General features: G+C 52.4%; 1 protein-coding gene across 1 annotated transcript in view; it reads right to left on the bottom strand.

The window, feature by feature from the left end:
• The window catches only part of SAMM50 (SAMM50 sorting and assembly machinery component), a 32,706-nt gene extending 9,902 nt beyond the window's left edge, over positions 1-22,804 (bottom strand). Inside the window, exons 1-12 of the mRNA XM_042948073.1 lie at positions 22,601-22,804; positions 18,286-18,396; positions 15,063-15,164; positions 13,293-13,380; positions 11,340-11,446; positions 10,357-10,487; positions 10,029-10,116; positions 8,671-8,799; positions 8,172-8,243; positions 7,379-7,465; positions 4,766-4,836; positions 2,486-2,553 (exon numbers count right to left, since the gene is read on the bottom strand). Coding sequence (XP_042804007.1) covers positions 2,486-2,553; positions 4,766-4,836; positions 7,379-7,465; positions 8,172-8,243; positions 8,671-8,799; positions 10,029-10,116; positions 10,357-10,487; positions 11,340-11,446; positions 13,293-13,380; positions 15,063-15,164; positions 18,286-18,396; positions 22,601-22,621 — 1,075 coding nt within the window. The 5' untranslated portion in view covers positions 22,622-22,804. The remainder of the gene's footprint in view (positions 1-2,485; positions 2,554-4,765; positions 4,837-7,378; positions 7,466-8,171; positions 8,244-8,670; positions 8,800-10,028; positions 10,117-10,356; positions 10,488-11,339; positions 11,447-13,292; positions 13,381-15,062; positions 15,165-18,285; positions 18,397-22,600) is intronic.
• Positions 22,805-22,870: the final 66 nt, after the last annotated feature.

Below are 22,870 nucleotides of genomic sequence, written 5' to 3'. Positions count from 1 at the left end.
CTGTCTCTAAACCTTACGTGGATGGAATCCCATCTGACGCCTCCCCTGGGCCTGGCTTTGCTGTTGTTGACTTTGCACATTTCTGAGGCTCATCCCTGCGTATTCGGCCAGGGGCTCTTGCTCACTCAGCCTCCTCGCTGGGTCGTAGTCCACGGGGTGAAGATACCGCTATTGCTCGCCCACTCTAGGGTCGACGGGCATTTGGTTTCCAGTTCTCAGTCTGGAGTTGTTATTAACAGTCCTCGCACATTTTAGGCTCTTGATACGGACGATGAAATAGCAAACTACTTTCACTAAAAGTTATACAATTTACGTTCCTGCCCATAGACTCTTCCCAATGGTCTAGCTGATTGGGAACCATGTGGACTGTCATTGTGTTTTAATTTTCAGGCACATGATAAACTCCTAAACTTCCATAGAGTCACTATATAATACTTCCTTGTAATGAAAAGGATAACACTACCCCTGATATGTTACTTCTCTTTAAAAAAAATGACACACTAATAAACTACTCTAAAAACAAGTGACAAGAAATGTATACCCTGTCCAAAAATGTAGGCACAGGGCAGCCATTATTTGTCACACTATAGAACGGAGACAACAAAGATACTAAAAGAACAGTTCAGAAAATCAGGGCCCAATACTTTGTAACGGAATAGCACACGTCCGTTTAAATGATGTTTTTCAAGTTTTTAGTAAAGTGCGGAAATACCTCGGATAGAGTGCCAATGTCGGAGACAGTTCTAGAAAACAGGAATTCTCACACCCTGCGGCACAAGTGTGGCTGAAACGGGCTTTCCAGAGAGCAAAGCAAAGCTTTAAAACATTCAAAATCCTTGACCTAGCAATTCCACACCTACACCTTCACATCATAGAGTAAAACTTAGGAGCACAGAGACTCAGCTTATTCACGGATACACTGTTTCCTAATCGTGCGAAAAAAGACGACCTGAATGTCCAACGCCTGGGACGTGGTCTGGGAAGATGAGAGTATGGCAACGGGATGAGATGCGCGGCCGTGAAAACCGACCAGAGTTTTGTCTCCCCGACTCACTGCTCGCGGGCGTGCAAACGCCGTGCCGCCTTCTCGGAAGACGGTCTGGCAATCTCGTACGAAGGCAACACACTGTTCCCCTCTGACCCAGCAACCGCTCGAACTGCTATTTCCCCAGGTCAGTCGAAGGCTGTGGTTTTATGTACAGACAAAACCTGCCCGCGAACGGAGACGGCGCAGACACGCAAGGACCGCCGCTCAGCAGCAGAAGGACACGAGCAAACGCGCCGTAAGAGACCCGGAGGAACCTCGGGGAGGCCGGTGTGAAAGGGGCGCGTACTGTAGGATTCCAACTACGCGAGCCTCTGGAAAAGGCCGAACCGTGGAGACAGGAGGCGGCTCGGGGGTCGTCAGGCATGGGGCGGGGGAGGGTGGAACTCTAGAGGGCGCCGTAACGGTGGCTGCGTGCCAGAACCCACGGGACGCCACAGCACACAGCGGGAGCCCGAATGCGGACGGGGGATTTAGTGAGAATGCGTCAGTGCTGCCTTACGACGGCAACTTGACCTCGGGGTTGTGAGTTCGAGCCCCACGCTGGACGCGGAGATGACTTGAAAACTAACGCGAGACGCCGGTCATCGAGGACGCTAGGGGACGGACGTGGAAACTCTCTGTACCTTCTGCCCAACTTTTCTGTGAACCTCAAACTGCTCCCAAAGACAAAATCTACTCATTTAGAAAAGTTACAGTATGTTTAGTAAGACGAACAAAAAAAAGACGAAGGTTATTAAAAACGACGCAGTACTCGTTCCCGTAAAACTCTTCCTCGTACGCGTTCCTGAGGGCGGTGGGGGGAGCAGGTTGGAACGCAGCGGGCGGACGGACCAGAACACCGGTGCGAAGGGTGCTTGTTCAGACGACGGACGCTCACGCTATCATCGCTGGGGAGCGGGACCACGGGTCGGCGCGGAGCGTTTTTTTCCTTAGATTTTCTCATTTTTCCGCAGTTCCCTCAACAATTACCTGCCCGCGCCTGCCGTGGGATACACGCCGTGTCAGGTGTGAATTGCGCCGTGGGGAAACGGGAGCGTGTGATGCTGTGGGAACCGGAACAGAGCTGACCCTTGAACGACACGCTGCGAGCCGTGCAAGTGCACTTACACACAAATGTTCGCTAAGTACAGTTTTGTAAAAGTGTTTCCTCCTCCTCACGATTTCCTTCACAACCCTCTCTTTTCTGCAGCTTCCTTTAGTGTGAGGATAGAGTACGTGAGACACACGACCCGCAGAGTAAGTGACGACTGACTGTTACCAGTGAGGCCTCCGGTAGGCCATTCGTCGTGGAGTCTTCGGGAAGTCCAAAATTATGCTCAGATCACCTGCGTGGGGGGGGGGGGGGGGCCCGCTTTGTTCAAGGGTCTGGCGCGCACGCTTTCAAAAATGCAACGTGACCCTAATTTCGGCGCGGCGGTACCGTGAGCAGACACTGACCTTCGCTCTGTGGCCCCACGCTGTGCATGCTGAACCCACGCACACTGGTCGGTCCTCCGAGGTAAAACCTAGAGCAGAATGGCAGATGTCACGAGGGGCGCCTGGGTGGCTCAGTCGGTTAAGCATCCGACCTCGGCTCAGGTCACGATCTCACGGTCCGTGAGTTCGAGCCCCGCGTCGGGCTCTGGGGTGACAGCTCAGAGCCCGGAGCCTGTTTCGGATTCTGTGTCTCCCTCTCTCTCTGACCCTCCCCCGCTCATGCCCTGTCTCTCTCTGTCTCAAAAATAAATAAATGTTAAAATAAAAAATTAAAAAAAAAAAAAAAAAGAATGGCAGATGGCACAAGAAAGTCACCAGGGGAAAACCTACAAGCTACAATGAAATGCAGAAAACACTCGAGTCACTCGAGTGAGGCTCACGTCTCCTACTGGATTATCAGCGACACTGTCACCTGGCAAAACTTTGAAGGACTGGGAAGACGCACAGGAGTACTGGGGCATTTCATAAAAATCTAAACAAACACCTCAAACTTCTGGGGGATATAAGTGAGATAGGAGGCACAAATGAAGACCTCTCTATAGAGACGAGGGACAGTGTGGACTGTCCGTTATAAAGGAATTATCTACTGTCTATAAGAATTCATTACGTCACAGCTCTGTTTCAAAACCACCTCCTATGTGCTCAGTGTGACATTAACTTTTAAAAAGGCAAGACAAAAATTATACAATAGTACAATCCCAACTTACAGAAAGCAAAAAATAATACTAAAAGAAAACAGACCAAAATAGAATTATTGTTACTCTCGGGGCGCCTAGGGGGTGCAGTTGGTTAACTGTCCGACTTCGGCTCAGGTCATGATCTCATAGTTCGTAGGTTCGAGCCCCGTGTCAGGCTCTGTGCTGACAGCTCAGAGTCCGGAGCCTGCTTAGGATTCTGTGTCTCTCTAGCTCTCTGCCCCTCCCCTGCCTGCTCTCTCTCTCTCTCTCTCTCAAATATAAGTACACTTTTAAAAAAATAATAAAACAAAAATAAAACAAAACTTCATTTTGTTCAAAAATAAAACAAAAAATCATATTCTTCACAGGGTTCCTTAGATGCAAACAATGAAACATTAAAATGTAGCTTCCGAACAATTTCTCATGACTTGGTGAATGGTTTACTCCGCAATTTCTTTAAAACTTTTTAAAAAGCAGGGAGAACACAGGGGCACCTGTTTTGGCTCAGTCAGTGGAATATGTGACTTTTGATCTTGGGGTTGTAAGTTCGAGCCCCATGTTGGGTGTAGGCATTACTTAAAATGAAAGTCTTTTTTTTTTTTTTTTTTTTTTAACGTTTGCTTATTTTTGGTAGAAAGAACACAAGGGTGTGGGGGGTAGGAGAAGAGAGAGGGAAACACAGAATCGGAAGCAGGCTCCAGGCTCTGAGCTGTCAGCATGGAGCTCAATGTGGGGCTGGAACCCACAGACCATGAAATCATGACCTGAGCCGAAGTCGGCCGCCCAACCGACTGGGCTACCCAGGGGCCCCAAAACTAAAATCTTTAAGGGGCACCTGCGTGGCTCAGTCGGCTAAGTGTCCAACTTCGGCTCAGGTCATGATCTCATGGTTCGTGGGTTGGAACCAGGTGCTGGCAGCTCGGAGCCTGGAGCCTTCTTCAGATTCTGAGTCTCACTCTCTCTCTGCCCTCCCCCCATTCATGCTCTGTCTCTCCATCTCTCTCAAAGGTAAACATTAAACAAATAAATAATCTTTAAAACAAAATATAAAACAATTAAAAGCAGAGAGACCACAAAGGCGTATGCAAATTGTAGTATGTTGACAACATAATGTGCACGTGAATGCACGCACGCGCGCGCACACACACACACACACACACACACACACACACCAGCACATGTCCACAAATAACAGACTGGAAGGAAATAATTCCAAATGTTAACTCTGTTGATCACCGAGCAGGATTTTTTTTTTACTTCCTTAAATGTCTATTTTTATGTTTCTGCAACGCGCTTGAACTACATTCTCTCATGCTCAGAAGGGAATATAAGATTTTTAATACTATGAAGTGAGTTAACTCCCTCCCCATCAAAAAAGCAAAACATATTCAGCATGAGGTATGTTGGATATTTTGAAGTTAGCTTAAACATAAAAACTGAAATAAAATTTAAAATATTCCCTCTCCCAAATGGTTAAGGTTCTCTAAAAGCACTTCTAAGAAACCAACCAAAAAGAGCCAAAGGCAAGCATGTGCAAGATACCCACTCGCTCATTACTGCTTACCTGTCGGCAATACTTGAGGGCTTATCGCCAATGGGCACCAACATCCCACCCCAGAGAGATGCGGAAAACACCTGCAGAAACACAGACACACAGCCGTTTTCTTCCGCGCCCCTTCCTGGCGACGAGCCCCCTGGGCTGGAAACCACACCAAGATCTGGCCACGAGCAGGTGCAGAGCTCTGTGCTGGGGACTACACGCCGGGAACATCTGGCTTGGTGACAGTCTTCTGTGGATACTCTGAAAACCTGCCACTTCCAATTTCAAAGAAGACACAGGAACACAAGCAAACCCCAAGCCCAAAGCCCCAGCAGGGCATGGCTTCCAGGGCTTTGATTCCAGGAGGGGCGAGGCTGAGCGAGGTGGGAGACACGCCCCACGCGGCCAGGGGACGGCGCCTTTCCATGTGTCCTGATCTCTAGCGGGCCCTTCGAGCCCCCAGCAGCGCTCCCCGCTTCCTACGGGCGCCCGTTCACCCTGACGGTGACACCAAACTGGGCCTCCCTCCCGGAGGAAACCAGTGTCACCTTCACGGCGGTGCCCAAAGCCCTCTGCCACCTGGTCCAACCTCTGTCCTCCCTGCGCTCTCCCTCCTCCTCCCCCTGTGTGGCCCCGGCAGACCCTGGCTCATCCTGGAACAGGCCCCACCCAGCTCGTGCCCAGACAGCCTGCGGCTGGCTCCCCGCTCTGCCCTGGGTTCTGCTGCCTCACCCAGGATGCCTTCCCGGACTATCTTACAGAAGACAGCACCCACTTGGGGCCGCTTTCTCTTTACTCTGTCGTCTCATTCCTCAGGACGCTCGCCGCCTGCTAAATTGTACACACACACGGACCTGCTTGTGGGTCTCCCTTCACTAGAACGTGAGGGGGCAGGAGCCACGTTCTACTTCCTGAGGTACTTCTGGTGCCCAGACGGCGCTGGGCAGCCGATACAGATGTGGTGGGTGAGGGGTGGTGATGAGTGACACCTAGAGACAAGCACAGGAGCTGTGAGCACCGAGCAGGAGCCTCGACCTGGCCTGGGGGTCAGAGGAGGCCTACAGGAGGTGAACCTGTGCCAAACCGTTAACAAGGCTGGGACGAGAGGCCAGCCAACAGCAGAGAGAAGGGACCCCAGCAGAAGACAAAGTACGAGTGCCTGGACGTGAGAGATCCTCGTCCTTCTGGGAGACGGGACGTAAGTTTAGCAGAGCCAAAGTACGGGGAGAAGGGGACAGAGATGGGACCACAGACTGCGTGCCCCGTCAACAGCACCCCCTTCACGCAGGACAGCGGTACCCCACGGCTTGCATTTCAGAAAGACCAGCACGTCTGCGGTGCGGAGGAGAAGGGGGAGCAGACATTGCCCAGAAAAGGACATCCCTGCCATGGCGGGAAAGAGCGGCATGGGATTTGAGTGACACTGAGCGGCCCAAAGAGGCGGGACCTGGCGCCTGGTGGCCTTCAGGGTGAGGGCTCTGAGCGGTCAGGGCAGTCAAGGGCAGTCAAGGGCAGCTGGGCGGACAGGTGTGTGAGCCAGCGGACTCGGGAGCCCGGGTCAGGTACAGATTTGGGAGGGAGGGAAGAGCTGGTTTCAGACGCGCCGAATTTGAAGCGTCTGCGAGGAGGAACACAGTCAAAAGGCCTGGCAGCACATGATGCCGGGGGTGGGAGGGAGGACCGTGCCCAGCTCTGGGAGCACGGCACAAGGACGGAGCTGCAGCCCCAGGCGGGACGAGACGCCCCAGGGACCGTGGCTGCGTAGGACCTCTCGCCGAGAACCCAGGGGGAGTGTGACAGGCCACGACAGGACTCCACCAAGAGGAAACGGAGGGAGACCACTGAAACGACGGCACCCAGTGATGATGAGGTCACGGGCTGTGGCGAGGCCCGGGGAGGGGACCTGGAGCAGCTCACTGAACCGGACAACAGCGAGGCCACCGGACCAGCAGCAGCAGGGGAAAGGCAGGAAGGAAATTCAAGGGGTGATGAGCCCAGGCCTGGCCGGGAGCAGTGATAAGGGACTTCAGACACAGACCGGTGTATCATTTCATTCACGCTGGCTCCCCGAGTTTTACGGTAGCAAAGGGCACAGGTCGGGGGAAGGGGGGGCAGGGCACAGAGAGCTGTCCCCAGTCCCCGGGGCTCTGGGAGGACGGGAGAACACGTCAGGGGCTCCTGTGCCTCGGTCAGAATCCGGTCACTTACTCCCCATTCCTGAGCAAGTCAGGAGAAACCAGACCAAACTGGATTAAAGATCTAGAAAAGAAACTTCTGGAAGTGCCCAGAGCCCTGCAGACTCAGCAAAATAAGGTGAAGACTCAGAATTTCTATGGAAGTGATCTTAGGAGGGAAAGGAGGCACATTCCTCTGTCCTCCATACACGTTCCCACGACGGCCCCGAGCTGACAAACGGGGAAGCTGCTCTCCTGGGTCCCGCATAAAATGGCTGACGGGTTCCTTATAAAGAGAAAAAGGATCGCTTCTCCCCAGAGTTTCCTCAACCCTGGCTAGGTTGAAAAGGTCAAGCACGAATGTTCTGCGCTTGTGGTCTGGGTCACGCCTTCACTACCTCGGACCTGAGCTCCTGACAACAGGGGACAAAAATGCAGGTGGCCGTTCCGGCTGGACACTCACTGAGTCGAATATGAGCTGTTTATTCAACTGAAGCTCGAAATCTTCTTTGATGAAGCTCACGTCCCCTCCGGTGTAGCCGGCCAGTTCCTGTGGGAGAAGAATTCGCAGGTCAAAACGGAGCAGGCAGACTTAGGCCCAGGCTTCGACACCACGTCACCGCGAGGGCTCTTTAATTTTGTTGTTTTGTATTTTTAAACGGGCAAGAGATCGCTTCTGTCTGTCTCCTAGAAGCTCGATTCTAGTTGTTCTAGAAGGTACCGGGGGACTGTCAGAAACGGAGAGGCCTCAAACTTAGTGAACAGCTGCACAGTGACTCCCGTACGTGAGCGAGAAAGACCGGCAGCCCGGCTCGTTTCGCCCAACCAGCGTTTGGAAAACAGAACTCGCCCATCGTGTACAATTCGGCCCGTCCCAGAAAAAATCTGATTTCTCGCTGGTCCTCTCATCCCGAAGGCCAGGCGGACAACCAGGGTGCCACCCGGCCGGCATCCACACTCTCTGCCTTGAGGTGTCTAACCAGTGCCAAGGGACTCATTCGGCCCACTCACAACCCTCCTCCCGGCCTAGGAAGTGACCCCAGCCCCGAGGCCAGAACCCCACCCCCGCTCCGTCTGTGGACGCAGGACACGGCACTACGGGGAACGGGTCCAGAGCCGACACCCCCTCCAGCCGTTCTAGAACAATCTCCATAATTAAAGGAAGGCGCGCCGTATACAGAATGTGCCTCCCGTGTGGGGCTCTCTCCCCTCCCGGGTCACCGGCCAGCAGGTCACACGCTGCGAAGGAAGGGTACCTGGTTAACTTTCAGCAAAGCACCTCTCCTGGGCATGATGGAGGAATTCCGGGAGTCGATGACCATCGCGTGCTGGAAGAGACGCGCGTGCGCATCGGGCATTTCGCTGTGAGTGGGCGCGTCGGGCGACAAGGAGCGCTTCCTGAGCACCAACCTCAGACTGGGCTCCCGGCCGCACCCCTCGCCCTATCACGTCACTCCGTCGTCAGAAAATCCCTCTGGGAAAGCAGCACCTCGTCCCTATTTCACAGCTGGGGGGGCCCGCAGGGTGGGGCAGACCTCTCAAGGAGCTTGACCCTGACCTGAGTGACCTCCGCCAGCTTCCGGCTACACCCCAGGACCGGCTCTCAGGCACACCTCTGCTGGCACCACTGACGGTGCCCACAGTAACAGGGGCGGTGCCACCAGCCGCCCAACCCACGGCCCTCCTCGGTCCCCGGTGTCGTGGAGACTACCCTCCCAACGCCTGCGAATTGCAGTGGGACGGGGGAGCCCTTACCGAAAGAGAGGACTTCAGCGAGTGCCCGCTTTCCTTCCGCACGGCGAAGGACGCCGCCCTCGAGAGGCAGCCCAGCTCCCGCCACACGCCGTCCCACTTGACCGTGTGGCTGGTCTTCCAAATGGGAAACTGTAAGCACACACGGGGAGTCGTCCCCAGTGGGGCCTCAGGAGGAGGCGTCGTCACACGGCCAACCAGTTAAATACCTAAGATGCGTTATTTTGAACGGTGGGCAGGAAGGGCAGCGGGAGGGGATAAAGCGGGGGCACGGGAGAAGGATGGGGAGAAAGCCTGCGGTCCCTGGCACACTGCCGGTGGCCTCCGGAGAGGGCAGCGTCAGCCGGGGTTGGGGGGGGCCCTTCCCCACCCTGCACAGGGCGGGAAGGTGTCTGAGGGCTACTCCTGTCACACAGGGCAGGTGGCCACACAGAGAATCAAAAAACGGAGCTACAAATGCTCACGTCGCGTCCTGAGCCAGCAGCCGCCGGTCCGCCTCCGTGCCGGGGGCTTCCCCGACCCTGGTCTGTCTGCGAGGCTGAGGAGCCCGAGTGGCCAGCGTCCCCCGTGCCGACAAGGGCCAAGCGGCACGGCAGCGCTCAAGCCCCGGGGGTGACGGCAGGGCTCCAGCAGGGGCTCTCAGACCAGAACCGCCAGGGAGCAGGCGGGGAGACGCCCCAAGATGCTGCTTCGGGAGGCCGGCAGGCCCGGGAACTTGCATTTCTAAGCAGCTCACGGGCGAGGCCATGCTGCCGGTCTGAAGGCCGCCCCTGGAGAACTGCTTTTACTCGGCACCGTGTGCCGTCTTTCCTCGCTAACCGAAGCCCGAGCAGGAGGGGAGGAGGCGGCACGAGTGTAAAAAGGAAGGCAAAGAGGGCAGGGTCGTCAGGAAGCCAGAAAGTGGTCCAACGGCAGGAATGCCATTGGCTGCACTTCGCCACATCCTGCTGGAAGCACACTTCAGGGCGAACCAGTGAGGGAGGCCCTCGGGAACCTGAAGCGACCTTCCGCCTCTCAGAAGCTGTCGGCCTCAGCACATCCACGGGAGGATGAGCACACGGCCCCACGGGAAGCCAGGAGCGCGGCCGCCACGATGGAGCCGGGCCACTCTCCGACCCCCGGCAGTCCAAGCGTGGCCCGTGGCAAGGCGCCCGGCCGGGAAAGCAGCCGACAGCAGAGGGCCAAGGACAGAGGGTGACCCCGGCCGCGACGCGCACGCTGCGAGAGCCAGCCCGCTGCCAGGCCTGCCTGCCCCCGGCCCGCCCCCGGCCCGCCCCCACTTGCTGACTTTGGCAGTCAGCCACGCAGGCGCCTGGTCCCCCACGCAAGCGCACGAAAGGGAAGGGCGGGAGGTTACTCACGCTGTACTCGGCCGACACCCCTCTGTCCGTCTCCCGCAGTGAGCTCCAAGGGAACTGGCCGGTGACTTTATACAAGTTTACAGAGAAACTAGGAGACAACGGGACAGAGCTTTAACAGCTGAAACAGGGATTATAACTTGTACACGTTTAAATCAACAGACTTAAAAATACACTTCTGGGGTTCATCTTCAGGAGGAAAGCTACGGCACGCTGTGACAGGGCAGAAGCGTCAGCCGATCCTGTCAAGTGTCTTTTCGCAACCAAGGCCTCTACTTTAACTCTTAAACCAGCCAAGCCACCGTACTCAACGATCTATTTGGCTTCCTACTTTCTTTCGAAGTTTCCAGGCCGTGGTTTGAAGAAGGACAGGCCATACGAAGTTTCTTTCGTTCCGTAGGAAAACTGAAAAGTCACCTTTTCTGCACGGCCTAGAAGATTAGGGAGTTTGAGGCCAAGCACCTAAGGGGAACAGAAAGACAGCAGTGGTTTAAAGGGGAGGAATGGCAGCTGTTAAGAAGGACTCTGCCAAGGGGCCCTCCTAAACACAGGACAAAAATGCAGACTGAAGGGCTTGCCTTTCATCTGGAATTGCTTTTACTCATCAAAACACGCCTTTGTTGGGGGCGCCTGGGTGGCTCAGTCGGTGAAGCGTCCGACTTCAGCCCAGGCCATGATCTCGCGGTTCGTGGGTTTGAGCCCTGCATCGGGCTCTGTGCTAATGGCTCGGAGCCTGGAGCCTGCTTCCGATTCTGTGCGTGTGTCTCTCTCTCTGCCCCTCCCCCGCTCAAGTTCTGTCTCTCCTTCAGAAATAAACGTTAAAAAAGAAAAAACAAACATGCTGAGTGCATGTGCTCCCCACATACGCCTGATGACGACAGACAGGCCCCACTTGCTAACTGCAAAGCCGGGGAATCAGGAGAATTTGAACTAGAAAACTTAACACAAACACCCCCCAAATCGTCCCTAATGAACCATTGACGTTACTATCGTCGTCAAACAATCTATAACGTAACTCCGGTCGGGATGGGTGAAGCAGGTGAGGAGCACCGGGGGTCCGGTGAGTGGGGCTGCTGAATCGCTACCTCGAGTGCCCACGCTAAGGTAGCACGGCACGTTAACTAACTGGAAGCATAATTAAATTAAAGACTACAACATACTATGATCAATTCTAGGAAGATCGCTGAGAATCCACGCATTAGCCCGCAGAGACGGCGGTGTGTGACAGAGTCTTAAACCCACCCTCAGTCTTGAGAACCGGCACACTTTCAAAGCTCCTAAGTGAAAGTTCCACCGCAAGGAAGTACATCATACCATACTGCCTTCGTTGTTCCCAACCATGGTGTTGTAACTGCCCGTCAGTCTCCGCAGTTCGGTTACTTCAAAGGTAACGTCCAACCCGTTTGGAAGGGCGTCATCACCTAAGCGTACGAGAAATACTGGTCAGTAGGACAGCTAGAACCCGTGGTTTCATTAGGTCCCACTGCTAACAAGGAGACAGAGCCTTCTGAAGTCAGTGTGCTTTACGATCTTCGGAAAACACACCCTCTATCTTTAAGTTTGAGAACACTCCGACACAAAAATCACAACGTGCTCCTACACCTGAAAAGCTGTGTCTGGCTCCTGTGGCAGAAGAGACCAAAAACAGTCAGACTTCGCTACAAGGAGGGAACTACAAGCAGCAGGATGTCTCAGCACACGTCATTTGCTGAGGGCATTTGCTAGGGGTCCTTGAAAACACGTGGGGCCTCAGTGCAACTGACATTAAATGCAGAATTCCTGTGACCAGAGGGACTGCGGCAACCCCGAAGGACGACCAAGCAGTTCAGCACAAATTAAGAGGCAACTGTCCTCGACCTCTTGCGGAGCCAGGGGTGTGGTGCCTGCGGGGTGATTAGAGTCTGCAGCTGCCTCGGTGCCCGCCATGTGCCCCGGGGTGCCAGGGAGCAGGGCCGAGCTCTGCAAGGCCTGGGGGCCGCTCACAGAAGGGCAGGACCCACCCTGCCACCCTGGCTGGGCAGCGGCCACATGTGGCGAGCTGCCTAAACACTGGCTCCTGGATCCTCAGACACAGGCCAGGGTGCAGCCTTGGCACCATTTTTTTTTCTTTAAATCAATAGACTTCACTGTTGCGAGAGGCATTAGGTTTATAGAAAAATCAGGCAGAAAGTATAAAGAGTCCCCATAGAGCCACCCCCACCCCGACACACTTCTGTCTGCGATCATCTTGCATCGGTGTGGGACGTCTGTCACAAGTCACACATCAATAGCGAGACATCAGGAGGAAATACAGGGAGATCTGCACGGTCCCTTCTCGGTGCTGTACATCCTAGAGGGTCTGACAGATGGTTGATGTCGAGCACCCCCGCCACAGAACCACGCGGAACAGTTCACTGCCCTAACCGTTCTTTTTCACAACTTCCCGGGTAATTCTAGCGGGCAGCCGGGGCGGAGAACCCGACGGAAACGCCCCCATGGACCACATGCACGTCACGTTTACGACAGGCAGGAGAACGCAAAGGCTACAAGCTGCCAACAAGACCTGCCAGGAGGAGAGCACTCTGGAGTAGCAGCAAGGGCCACTTGGGTCACTGGGGCAACTTGAGCCTCTCTGAGCCCTGGTTTCCTTATCTGGAAACACGTTTCCTGCAACGACACTAGTCCCGGGCCCGCGCGGAGGGCAGAGCCTCGCCCGGGGCTCTCCCCGAGGGCACAGAGGGGCTGGCCGCCCCGGCCCTGCTCCACCGGACTGGAAGGTCTGGTGCTGGACTCACCCTGGTACCCAGCACAGGGCCTGCCCGAAGCAGGCGCTCATCGGTCAAAGAAGAAACGTTGACTAGGTGGACAGGCTCGCACAATGTCAAACGGCAAACAAGCAAAAACGAAAAAAGTGAGATCTTGATTCCTGGCGCCCTCCTGTTGAAAGCACACGTGTAGGTGGAACCTGTCTGCCAAGAGCCCATTCGGACACCTGCTGGGCCGGGCTACCCCGAATGAAGCCTGGCCCCCTTCCTCGCGATCCTTCTCAGAAGGCCTGCACCATCTACAGGTTCAGACGACAGTATCTTCAAAGTTCACCGGTCTTCCCTCAGCCTGACATGAAACTCACCACCATCATCCCAGTTACTCCCCTGGGACGGCCAACTACCTATGTGCTCGATACACCTCCAGGAGCAATCTACGTCCGGCCACACGTACAGCTTTCGTGATCCCGCGGGATGGGCGGGAGGGGAAATCAGAGACACTAGGCCAACAACAGGTAGGTACCTTGACACGTGTCGATCAAAACATCCACTTGTCTAAATATTCCCAGGCGAAGCAATTTCTCCCGGGCTTCGTGAGATTTGCGCATCACCTGTGAGAGAAGGAAAAGAGACTGTCTTCCTCTAGTGGCCAGGACGGAGGTTTAGTGCTTGGTGCCGAGCCACCAAGAAGAGAGCCCCGCTGAGACGGGACGCGTGAGGGGACGGACGAAGCACTGGAGGAGGACGACCAGGTATTTCACCCGGCAGGTGGGCATGAGTGCCACAAAAGAGCTCTCCATGCAGCGTCAAAAACGAAAGGTGCAGAAACAAAGCGGTTATCACGGAAAGGCTGCACAAGGAGCCCTAGCCCCGCTACCTCTGCAGAGCGAGCCCGGGGCCGGCGGGGGTGGGGATACCTACCTTTCACCTCAATGCCCTGGGGACCATCACACTGTGCTTATGTATTACCTTAATCTCTGTTTTTAATGTTTCTCTCTTTATTTTTGAGATTGCACGTGCGTGTCAGGGGGGCCAGACTGGGAGACAGAGAATCCGAACCAGGCTCCAGGCTGTCAACTTTAGTTTTTTTTTTTTTTTGTTTGTTTGTTTTTTTTAACATTTATTCATTTTTGAGAGTGAGAGAGACAGACCATGAGCAGGGGAGGGGCACAGAGAGAGAGAGACACAGAATCCGAAGCAGGCTCCAGGCTCCGAGCTGTCAGCAGAGGGCCCGACGTGGGGCTTGAACTCACAGACCGTGAGATCATGACCTGAGCTGAAGTTGCTTACCCGACTGAGCCACCCAGGCGCCCCTAAATAGCAATTTCCTTAAGGTGAGAAAGGCCAAACAGCTGGGTACTGATGTGGGGAACAAAGGCAAAAAGGAAACGTAGATAGAACTAAATTTCCTTACCACCTGCAGCGCACTGACAAACACCTGAGGCAGGCAGAGTAGAACATTCCTCCAGGAGCTCCCTAAGGTCTCAATGTTAATGCTTTGCTGGAGGGAAAAGCCACCTTAGCTTGACCTCAGCCAGGCCTCCAGTATCTTAGGAATCCTCTTTAGCATCTGAAAGTCCTTTTGGAAACCCCCCCAACTCCCCCAGTATGTAACCAGTCACTCCTCACAATCCTGGGGCAGCTCTTTCTGCCCACGGGTCCTTGTCCCCACGCTTTAATAAAACCACCTTTTTGCACCCACAACATCTCAAGAATTCTCTCTTGGCCAACAGCTCCGAACCCCAAGTTTCCCACATCAGGTACTGACAGGGGCCACCTGGAGGAGGCTGCTGGGGACTCTGCCCGGACATGTCCAATGTGGTTCCAAGGGCCGAGAAGGACAGAAGGCGCCCTCCAGGGAGAGGACCGGAGATGCTGACATCCAGGACAGAGACCAGGGGATAAACGGAGCCAAGGCCGCAAGGTGACAGCAGGAGTGGCTAACAGCGGAGCACCCACCACACGTGGGAGCACGCTGGAGCACCGAGCGGGGTGCCAGGGAGAGAGCCAGCCGTGGTGCCTACGACAACGCTGGGGGGCGGCGAAGAACACGGGACGGACCAGCCTCTGGGGCAGGAGGGACCAGAGGCGAGGGCGCGTGCAAACACACATTAGGTTTGCGGGAGGCGCTCGGGGGGACTGGGGAGGCTCAGCCTGGGCGCACCCAGGCTCCCCTTCAGGGTGGGGGGCAAGGTCACGCGCAGAGAGGCTGGGGCGCAGCTCAGTGGTTTGAGACAGATGCGGAGGTTCCTCGGGAGGGAATGGGAAACAGGGCCAAGCAGAGAGAACTTGCCTCGATAAGGTTTTTCGCCTTAAAAACATCTCCAATTTCACATATGATGAGATCATCTTTGGTTCTTCCGAGTCCATCAAAATGAACGTGTTGAACGACCACCTAAATGTGACAAAGGGACACTGATTGTCATTTTTTTGTTTTAAATGCCGTTTTGGTTTTTTTCCAATTGCAGTGGAGATAACATACAGTGTTATATGAGTTTCAGATGTATAGTGGTGATTCAACACTCCCACACATTACGTTGTGCTCCCCACAGTAAGTGTCCTCTTAGCCTCCTTCACCTATTTCCACACATCTCCCCCACCCCAACCTCCCCTCTGGTGACCATCAGTGTGCTCTCCACGGTTAAGAGTCTGTTTCTTGGGGCGCCTGGGTGGCTCAGTGGGTGAAGCATCCCACTTCGGCTCAGGTCATGATCTCGCGGTCCGTGGGTTCGAGCCCCACGTCGGGCTCTGTGCCGACAGCTCGGAGCCTGGAGCCTGCTTCGGATTCTGTGCCTCTCTGACTCTCCACCCCTCCCCTGCCCACATCTCTGTCAAAAATAAACAAACTTAAAAAACAGAAAAAAAAAAAAAAACAACCTCTGTTTCTTGGTTTGTCTCTTTTTGTTCATTTCGCAAATTCCACATACAAGTGAAATCATGTGGTATTTGTCTCTCTGACTACCTCACTTAGGATTATACTCTCTAGTTCTGTCCACATCCTTGTAAATGTCAAGGTTTCATTCTTGTTGTCTGAGTAATATTCCAGTGTGTGTGTGTGTGTGTGTGTGTCCCCGTCTGTTGACGGACATTTGGGCTCCTTCCATAATTTGGCTACTGTAAATAATACTGCAGTAAATGTAGGGGTGCATGTATCCCTTAGAATCAGTGTTTTTGTGTTTTGGACGTAAATACCCAGTAGTGCAATTGCTAGATTATAGGTTAGTTCTGTTTTTAACTTTTTGAGGAAGCACCATGCTGTTTTCCACAGTCGCTGCACCAAGTTGCATTCCTACCAACAGCGCATGAGGGTTCCTTTTTCTCCACATCCTTGCTCACACCTATTATTTCTTCTGTGGGTGATTCTACGCATTCTGATAGACGTGAGATGACATCGCAATGTGGTTTTGATGTGCATTTCCCTGATGATGAGTGATGGGGAGCATCTTTTCATGTGTCTGCTGGCCATCTGGATGTCTTCCTTGGATGTCTGTTCATGTCTTCTGCCCATTTTCTAATTGGATTATTTGTCTCTTTTTGGTGTTCGGTTATGTAAGTTCTTTGTCCATTTTGGATACTAACCCTTTATTTGCAAATATCCACTCCCATTCCATAGGTTCTCTTTTCATCCTGTTGATGGTATCCTTTGCTGTGCAGAAGCTTTTTATTTTGATGTAGCCCCAACAGTTTATTTTTGCTTTTGCTTCCCTTGCCCCAGGGGACCCATCTAGAAAAAAATTGCTACTGCTGATGTCAGAGAAATTACTGCCTGTGCTCTCTTCGAGGATTTTTATGGTTTCGGGTCTCACATTTAGGTCTTTAATCCATTTTGAGTTTCTTTTTTGTGTATGGTGAAAGAAAGTGGTCCAGTTTCATTCTTTTGTTGCACATAGTTGTAAAAGGACACTGATTATTAGGTATGAGACACAGCAAGAGATCAAGGCTAAAGACGAAAGTCTGAAAAGTAAGTCAAGGATTTTTTTTCAAGTTTAATGATCCACCCTTCTTCATTCCAGACTTTATTTATTTTCCTGCCTTGTTAGAACAACTGGTTATCTGAACCTATTTTTTGCCAGGTGTTTACCTCCTGTGACTGACACTTACAAGGTCTCTGTAGCCAGGTGATCGCTGATGCTACGACCTCCAACTTAATAACTGCGCATCTTGCTAGAGTGCTTGTGCGCATTTCAAGAAGCATGATACATGCTGGCTCAGAGCCTCTCACCTCCCTGTCTGTAGATGCTTATTTAATTCATTTATTCAGTGACAGTGCACTGCACCGATTACCTACAAGCCAGGTCTTATTCTAAACATTGAGGGTATAGTAGTGAACAGGACATAAATTCCTGAGTCAACGGAGCTTACCTTCTAAAGGGGCTTGCAATAGACAAGTTTACAGTTTAGTAGATGGCAATGAGTAACAGAGAAACAAAGCAGAGATAATAGGGGATATTAAGGAAATGCATAACTGAGGGTAATCAGAATATTGCAAAAGGTCTTCATCATATAATCACTGAAAACGTGCTTACACTTCTTCAGCTGGATTTAAATTTCAAAGGGAGCAAGGTTTAGGAAAAGTTTCACTCTTTTTTCTGGACACAGTATAAACTTAATTATAATTTGGGTCTGTCCTTGAAATACTTAGGTTTTTGTTTTGTTTTTTTTAAATAACATAAATATAAAAATGTCTGTCTAAACTTCCCCAGGTAGAATGCAAACTGGTGCAGCTGCTCTGGAAAATAGTGTGGAGGTTCCTCAAAAAATTAAAAATAGAACTACCCTATGACCCAGTAATAGCTGCTAAGAATTTACCCAAGGGATACAGGAATGATGATGCATAGGGGCACTTGCACCCCAATGTTTATAGCAGCACTTTCAACAACAGCCAAATTATGGAAAGAGCCTATATGTCCAACAACTGACGAATGGATAAAGAAGATACGGTTTATACATACAAGGGAATGCTACTTGGCAATGAGAAAGAATGAAATCTGGCCATTTGCAGCAACGTGGATGGAACTGGAGGGTATTATGCTAAGTGAAATAAGTCAGGCAGAGAAAGACAGATACCATATGTTTTCACTCACATGTGGATCTTGAGAAACTTAACAGAAGACCATGGGGGAGGAGAAGGGGTAAAAAAAGTTACAGAGAGGGAGCGAGGCAAACGATAAGAGACTCTTAAATACTGAGAACAAACTGAGGGTTGATGGGGGGTGGGGGAGAGGGGAAGGTGGGTGATGGGCACTGAGGAGGGCACCTGTTGGGATGAACACTGCGTATTGTATGGAAACCAATTTGACAATAAAGTATATAAAAAAAAATAAAATAAAATAAAAAAACTATTTCTCTAAAACCAGAAGCTATTTTCCTAAAAATCACCAGCCTTTCCAAAACAGTTGGCTATAAACTCTTCTTCAATGAAGGCACTGAGACAGGTCAATCCTCTGTCTCCCTGGGGTCTATGGAAGCCAATGTCTCTGGCAGTGACTTCATCAAGCACTTCAACAAAAACTCACATCTTTGTTTTCGAGAATCTCCTGTTTAGCCTCAGGTTCAACCTCAACAAACTCAGCTTCTTCTCCTAATGCCCCGAAATCAGGTCCATTGGCTGGAAGAGGCTCCAAACTCTGAAAGGGAGGGAGAAGACACAGTTAAATAAACTTAGACAAAAACACAAAAATCTCTGGGGCGTCTGGGTGACTCAGCCAGCTAAGTGCCTGACTCTTGCTTTCGGCTCAGGTCACGATCTCACAGTTCAGGAGCTTGAGCCCCACATCGGCTCCACACTGATGGTGCGGAGCCTGCATGGGATTCTCTGTCTCTGCCCCTCTCCTCTCGTTCTCTCTCAAGATAAATAAATAAACTTAAAAAAAAAATTTTTTTTTTTAGTCTTTTGAGTTTTGTCTTTAGATGGTGTTCCAGAAAGCTCGGTACTGTGTTTCCCTCTGTTGAGTGGAGGCTGGGGAGAACAAGGCAGATGTAAATACTGCTGACGTACAAGCCCCGGATAGGCAGTGAGCCCTTGGTGGCCAGTGTATTACTCATGACTGTGTCACGAACTGAGGTCTATGCGACTATGGCTGTTCGGTTCTGGGTACCTAAGGCCCATCTCAAGAAAAAAGTAGTTCAAAATAAGATGCCACATTTATCAAAGATAAAACAAATTGTTTTGGTGTTATAGAAATTACCCTAATTTTTTTCATCCAGATTGGATACAGCCTAGGATAGGATAAGTACGCTGGCAAACCAAGTTGCTAAAACATATTTTTCTGCGCCCTGAAAGTCTCATTCACACATTAAAAGGAGCTGCGTATGTTCGTAAAATGTGCCAGAAAGCAGTCACTTGCTGCAATCTGAACTGACATCGTCTCAAAAGCATTAAAGCAACTTCGAAGTAAGAACTGCACAGGCTGTGCCTGGTATAGGACTTCCAGGGGGCCATGATAATCCAATAGAATGTTTGAGAACACACACACGGTATTACATGTTTAATATGGGGACCTGCCTAAGTACGGGGACTCCCAGGCCCTCCTGGGTATGGATTCAGGGCCAGTGTGGCACCGGGCAAATGCACAAATTTGCAGATTTGGAGGAACACTGTCCTAACCAGCATCTGGCTGCTCCTTGCTCCACCAATTCCCTACAAACAGGTGCTTTCAAAGCGCACAGAAGCGTTGGACTCTGCAGCGTGTGCCGCAACGGAGACTCTGGGACACCATCCCCCTTTCCCAGGCATAAGACAGACTCTCGTCGGGACGTCCTTCCTCCAGCACGTCACCGGTTCTCTGGAAAGGTAACGACCTGGCCTGTCCTCTTTTCCACTCCTGCTCTAAAAGACTGTGATGGCCCTCAAGAGTGCCTGCAGACAGAGAATCCAACGAGATTCCTTAGCAGGGCGTGTGACGAACCGCCACCAGAAGGCCCACACCTGCTCCTCCAAGTTCAACCCCCACCACTCCCCTGACCCTTACGTGCACGTCTGCACGCACCTTGGAGAACTTTCTCCCTAAAACGATCTGCCTTAAATGTCATGTATGTGAGCCAGGCTTCTTGGGGCAGAACCTGCCCTTCCCGTAGTGGGACACCTCTAGGTTCTGGAAGTCTGTGTTACTGCCTGCTGAGCACTGGGCTAACAGCCGGGGATGTAGCAGTGAGCAAGACAGACTGAGCCCTTGCCTCACAGCGGCTGAAGCGGGATATTTACGTGAGTGAAAAGGGAAGACCACGCTGGACAAAGAATAGATCATTTATTTCATATCGTCATCTTTTCGTTTTTGTTGTGCGATACTTTTTTTAATGTTTATTCTTGAGGGAGGGGAGGAGAGAGAGAGAGAGAGAGAGAGAGAGAGAGAGGGATAGGAGGAGGGGCAGAGAGAGAGGGAGACACAGGATCCCAAGCAGGCTCCAGGCTCTGAGCTGTCAGCACAGCACGCGGGGCTTGAACTCACGAGACGGGAGATCGTGACCCGAGCTGAAGTCAGACGTTTGACCGACTGAGCCACCCAGGTGCCCCTGTTGTGCAATATTTCAAAAAACTGAATCATCACTGTATTTCTCAAAATGTTAACTAATTGAAAAAGTAACTTTTTACCTGCGCCATTTCACAAATATGCTTCCTGTATTTAAGTTTACACAGTGCAAAAAAGTATATTAAATTTGTGCAAACTGTGCAGAGTATATACTATGGTTAGGAACATATGCACGGAGTCACTCTATTCGATCTGAATGCTTAGCAAATACGCACAAGGTGCATAGTCCATTACGCAAAAAAAAAAAAAAAAAAAAAAAATTCCATTACAGTTCCTGAAATTTCAAAGCATGAAATATGGTCTACCAAAGATCTGCCACTCCCATTTATACCCTTTAATCAGAATGTCAAACTTTGGGGGCGCCTGGGTGGCTAAGTCGGTTAGACGTCCGACTTCGGCCCGGGTCACAATCTCGCGGTCCGTGAGTTCGAGCCCCGCGTCGGGCTCTGGGCTGATGGCTCAGAGCCTGGAGCCTGCTTCTGATTCTGTGTCTCCCTCTCTCTCTGACCCTCCCTTGTTCATGCTCTGTCTCTCTCTGTCTCAAAAATAAATAAACGTTAAAAAAAAAAAAATTAAAAAAAAAAAAAAAAAAAAGAATGTCAAACTTTGGAGGCACCTGGGTGGCCCAGTCAGTTGAGTGTCCGACTCTGGCCCAGGTCATGACCTCATGGTTTGTGAGTACGAGCCCCGTATCAGGTTCTGCACTGACAGAGCAGAACTTACCTGGAATTGTCTCTCTCCCTCTCTCTGCCCCTCCCTCATTTGTTCTCTCTCTCTCTCTTTCTCTCTCTCTCTCTGCCCCTCCCCCAAGCGGACGGCGCACGCGCTCTAAAAAATAAATATTAAAAAATAAGAAAAATAAGAAAACAAGACTGATATTTATAGTAAACACCACCCGCCAAACATAAAATGCCTTCTCGCTGCGAATCCTGACCGAAACGTTCAAATAACACTGGCCGGTGGCATGTGCCGTTCAAATCAAAGAACATTTCTTGCCAACACATGAATCAAAGGAGCAGCAACGTTAGCGTCAAAGGAGCTCAATGAAAGCAGAGATTTTTGTCGTTGTTTTCTGAATCGCCAGCGCCTATAGCCATGCCAGGCACCTAGCAGACCGCCGGTAAATGTTACGGTAATAAATGAGCGGAACGTTTGCTTTGTTGGAGAGGGATGCAAACCAAGTCAGATGCGGCTCCTGTTGTAACATCTAGAAACTTAGACTGGAAAAGGGTAAGGCAAAAATCCAAACAGCGCTCAAACGGGCGGCACAGGAACAAGATCAAGGAAGGCAGCGCGTCCAAATGAGGCCAGATAAGGAGGAGGTGTATGTAGCAAGCGGCCTGAACTGAGCTCTAGAAGATGGGACTGTGTCCCGGGGCGGGGGGGGGGGGGGGACGAGTGTGGGGGTGGGTGAGCCAGGAGCCGCCGAAGAGCAGGTACAGGGCAAGGAGTGTGTCAGCACAGCCACGGTGTTTCATTTGAACGCGTGATCCGTGAGGCCGAGTGAAGTCCAACTCCCAGGGCCAAGCCGAGGGGGCCTGTGCGAAATACTTGGGGAAGCTCACGGGCAACTACGGGAAACTTCTGAGCAGGACAAGTGAAACAATCCGTGTCGTAGGATAAAAGTACCGTTGAAGGCTGGGAGGTCTGACTTCTGGAACATTCTGAGGCTCTAACAAGTGTGACCTGGGCCAAGTACTCCTTCTCTGGCCCTCAGTTAAGATTAGGACCAAGGAGAGCAGTTTGGCCAGCAGGCAGGACGCACCAAGGACCCAAGGACCTTCACCTATCGTGTCTTAATTCTCGCAACACACTGGAAAGTACTATTCCCGCCTCCACTTTAAAAGGGGTAACTAAAGCATGGAGAGGTTCTGTCTCTGCACCCTTAAGCAGGAGAAAGGCAGGCTTCTAGACGGGTCTGGGCCGGAAGTCTTCAAAGGATACTTGCTCTAGGGTCCACCGCGCCCCCGGCAGGGGCTGAGCCTGCGGAAGCCGACCGGTAACGCGGCTCGGCTGAAGGTAGAGAAGTCAGGTCGTGCAGAGAAAGACTTATTGCTCTGCTCCAGGTCACCACGGAAAGCTCGCTAGTCCCTTCGGGGCCACTGCCTCGCTGAGCGACCTTGGGCAAGTCACGTCCCTCCTCTGAGGCCCGGTCTCCTGCTCGGAGGTCTCACCCGGCCTGCAGGCCGCGCCGCCCCCGGCGCCCCCGCAACTGGGAGGAACCCCGGGCGCCGCGGCGAGAGCGTCTCCCCGCGGTGCCTGCCCAGAGGTCACGCGGCCCGCGGGTCGCTGGGCCTCTTACCCGGGCGTGCACTGTCCCCATGGCTCCCTTTCCGGCCGCCGCCTCGCAGAGCTACCCGGACCCGAACGCGGCACGGCTGGCGAGGGCAGAGGGCGGGCCCGCGGTGGCTGAGCCGTCAGTCAGTACGACGCCTACAAGCCCTCGGACGGGGAGCACTGGGGGCAGCCATGATAACCCGCCCCCCGGCTCACGGTCTTTCCGCTCATTGGCCCTTAGGAGCCCATGACCCGGATGTTCGCACGGACCCCGGGAAGTCCCGCGGCCCGGAGA

The sequence above is a fragment of the Panthera leo genome, chromosome B4 (genome assembly GCF_018350215.1).
Source record: "Panthera leo isolate Ple1 chromosome B4, P.leo_Ple1_pat1.1, whole genome shotgun sequence".
In the NCBI taxonomy this organism is placed as follows: domain Eukaryota; kingdom Metazoa; phylum Chordata; class Mammalia; order Carnivora; family Felidae; genus Panthera; species Panthera leo.
Note: the sequence above shows the minus strand (reverse complement) of the source record. Positions and strands in the feature narration are given on the sequence as shown.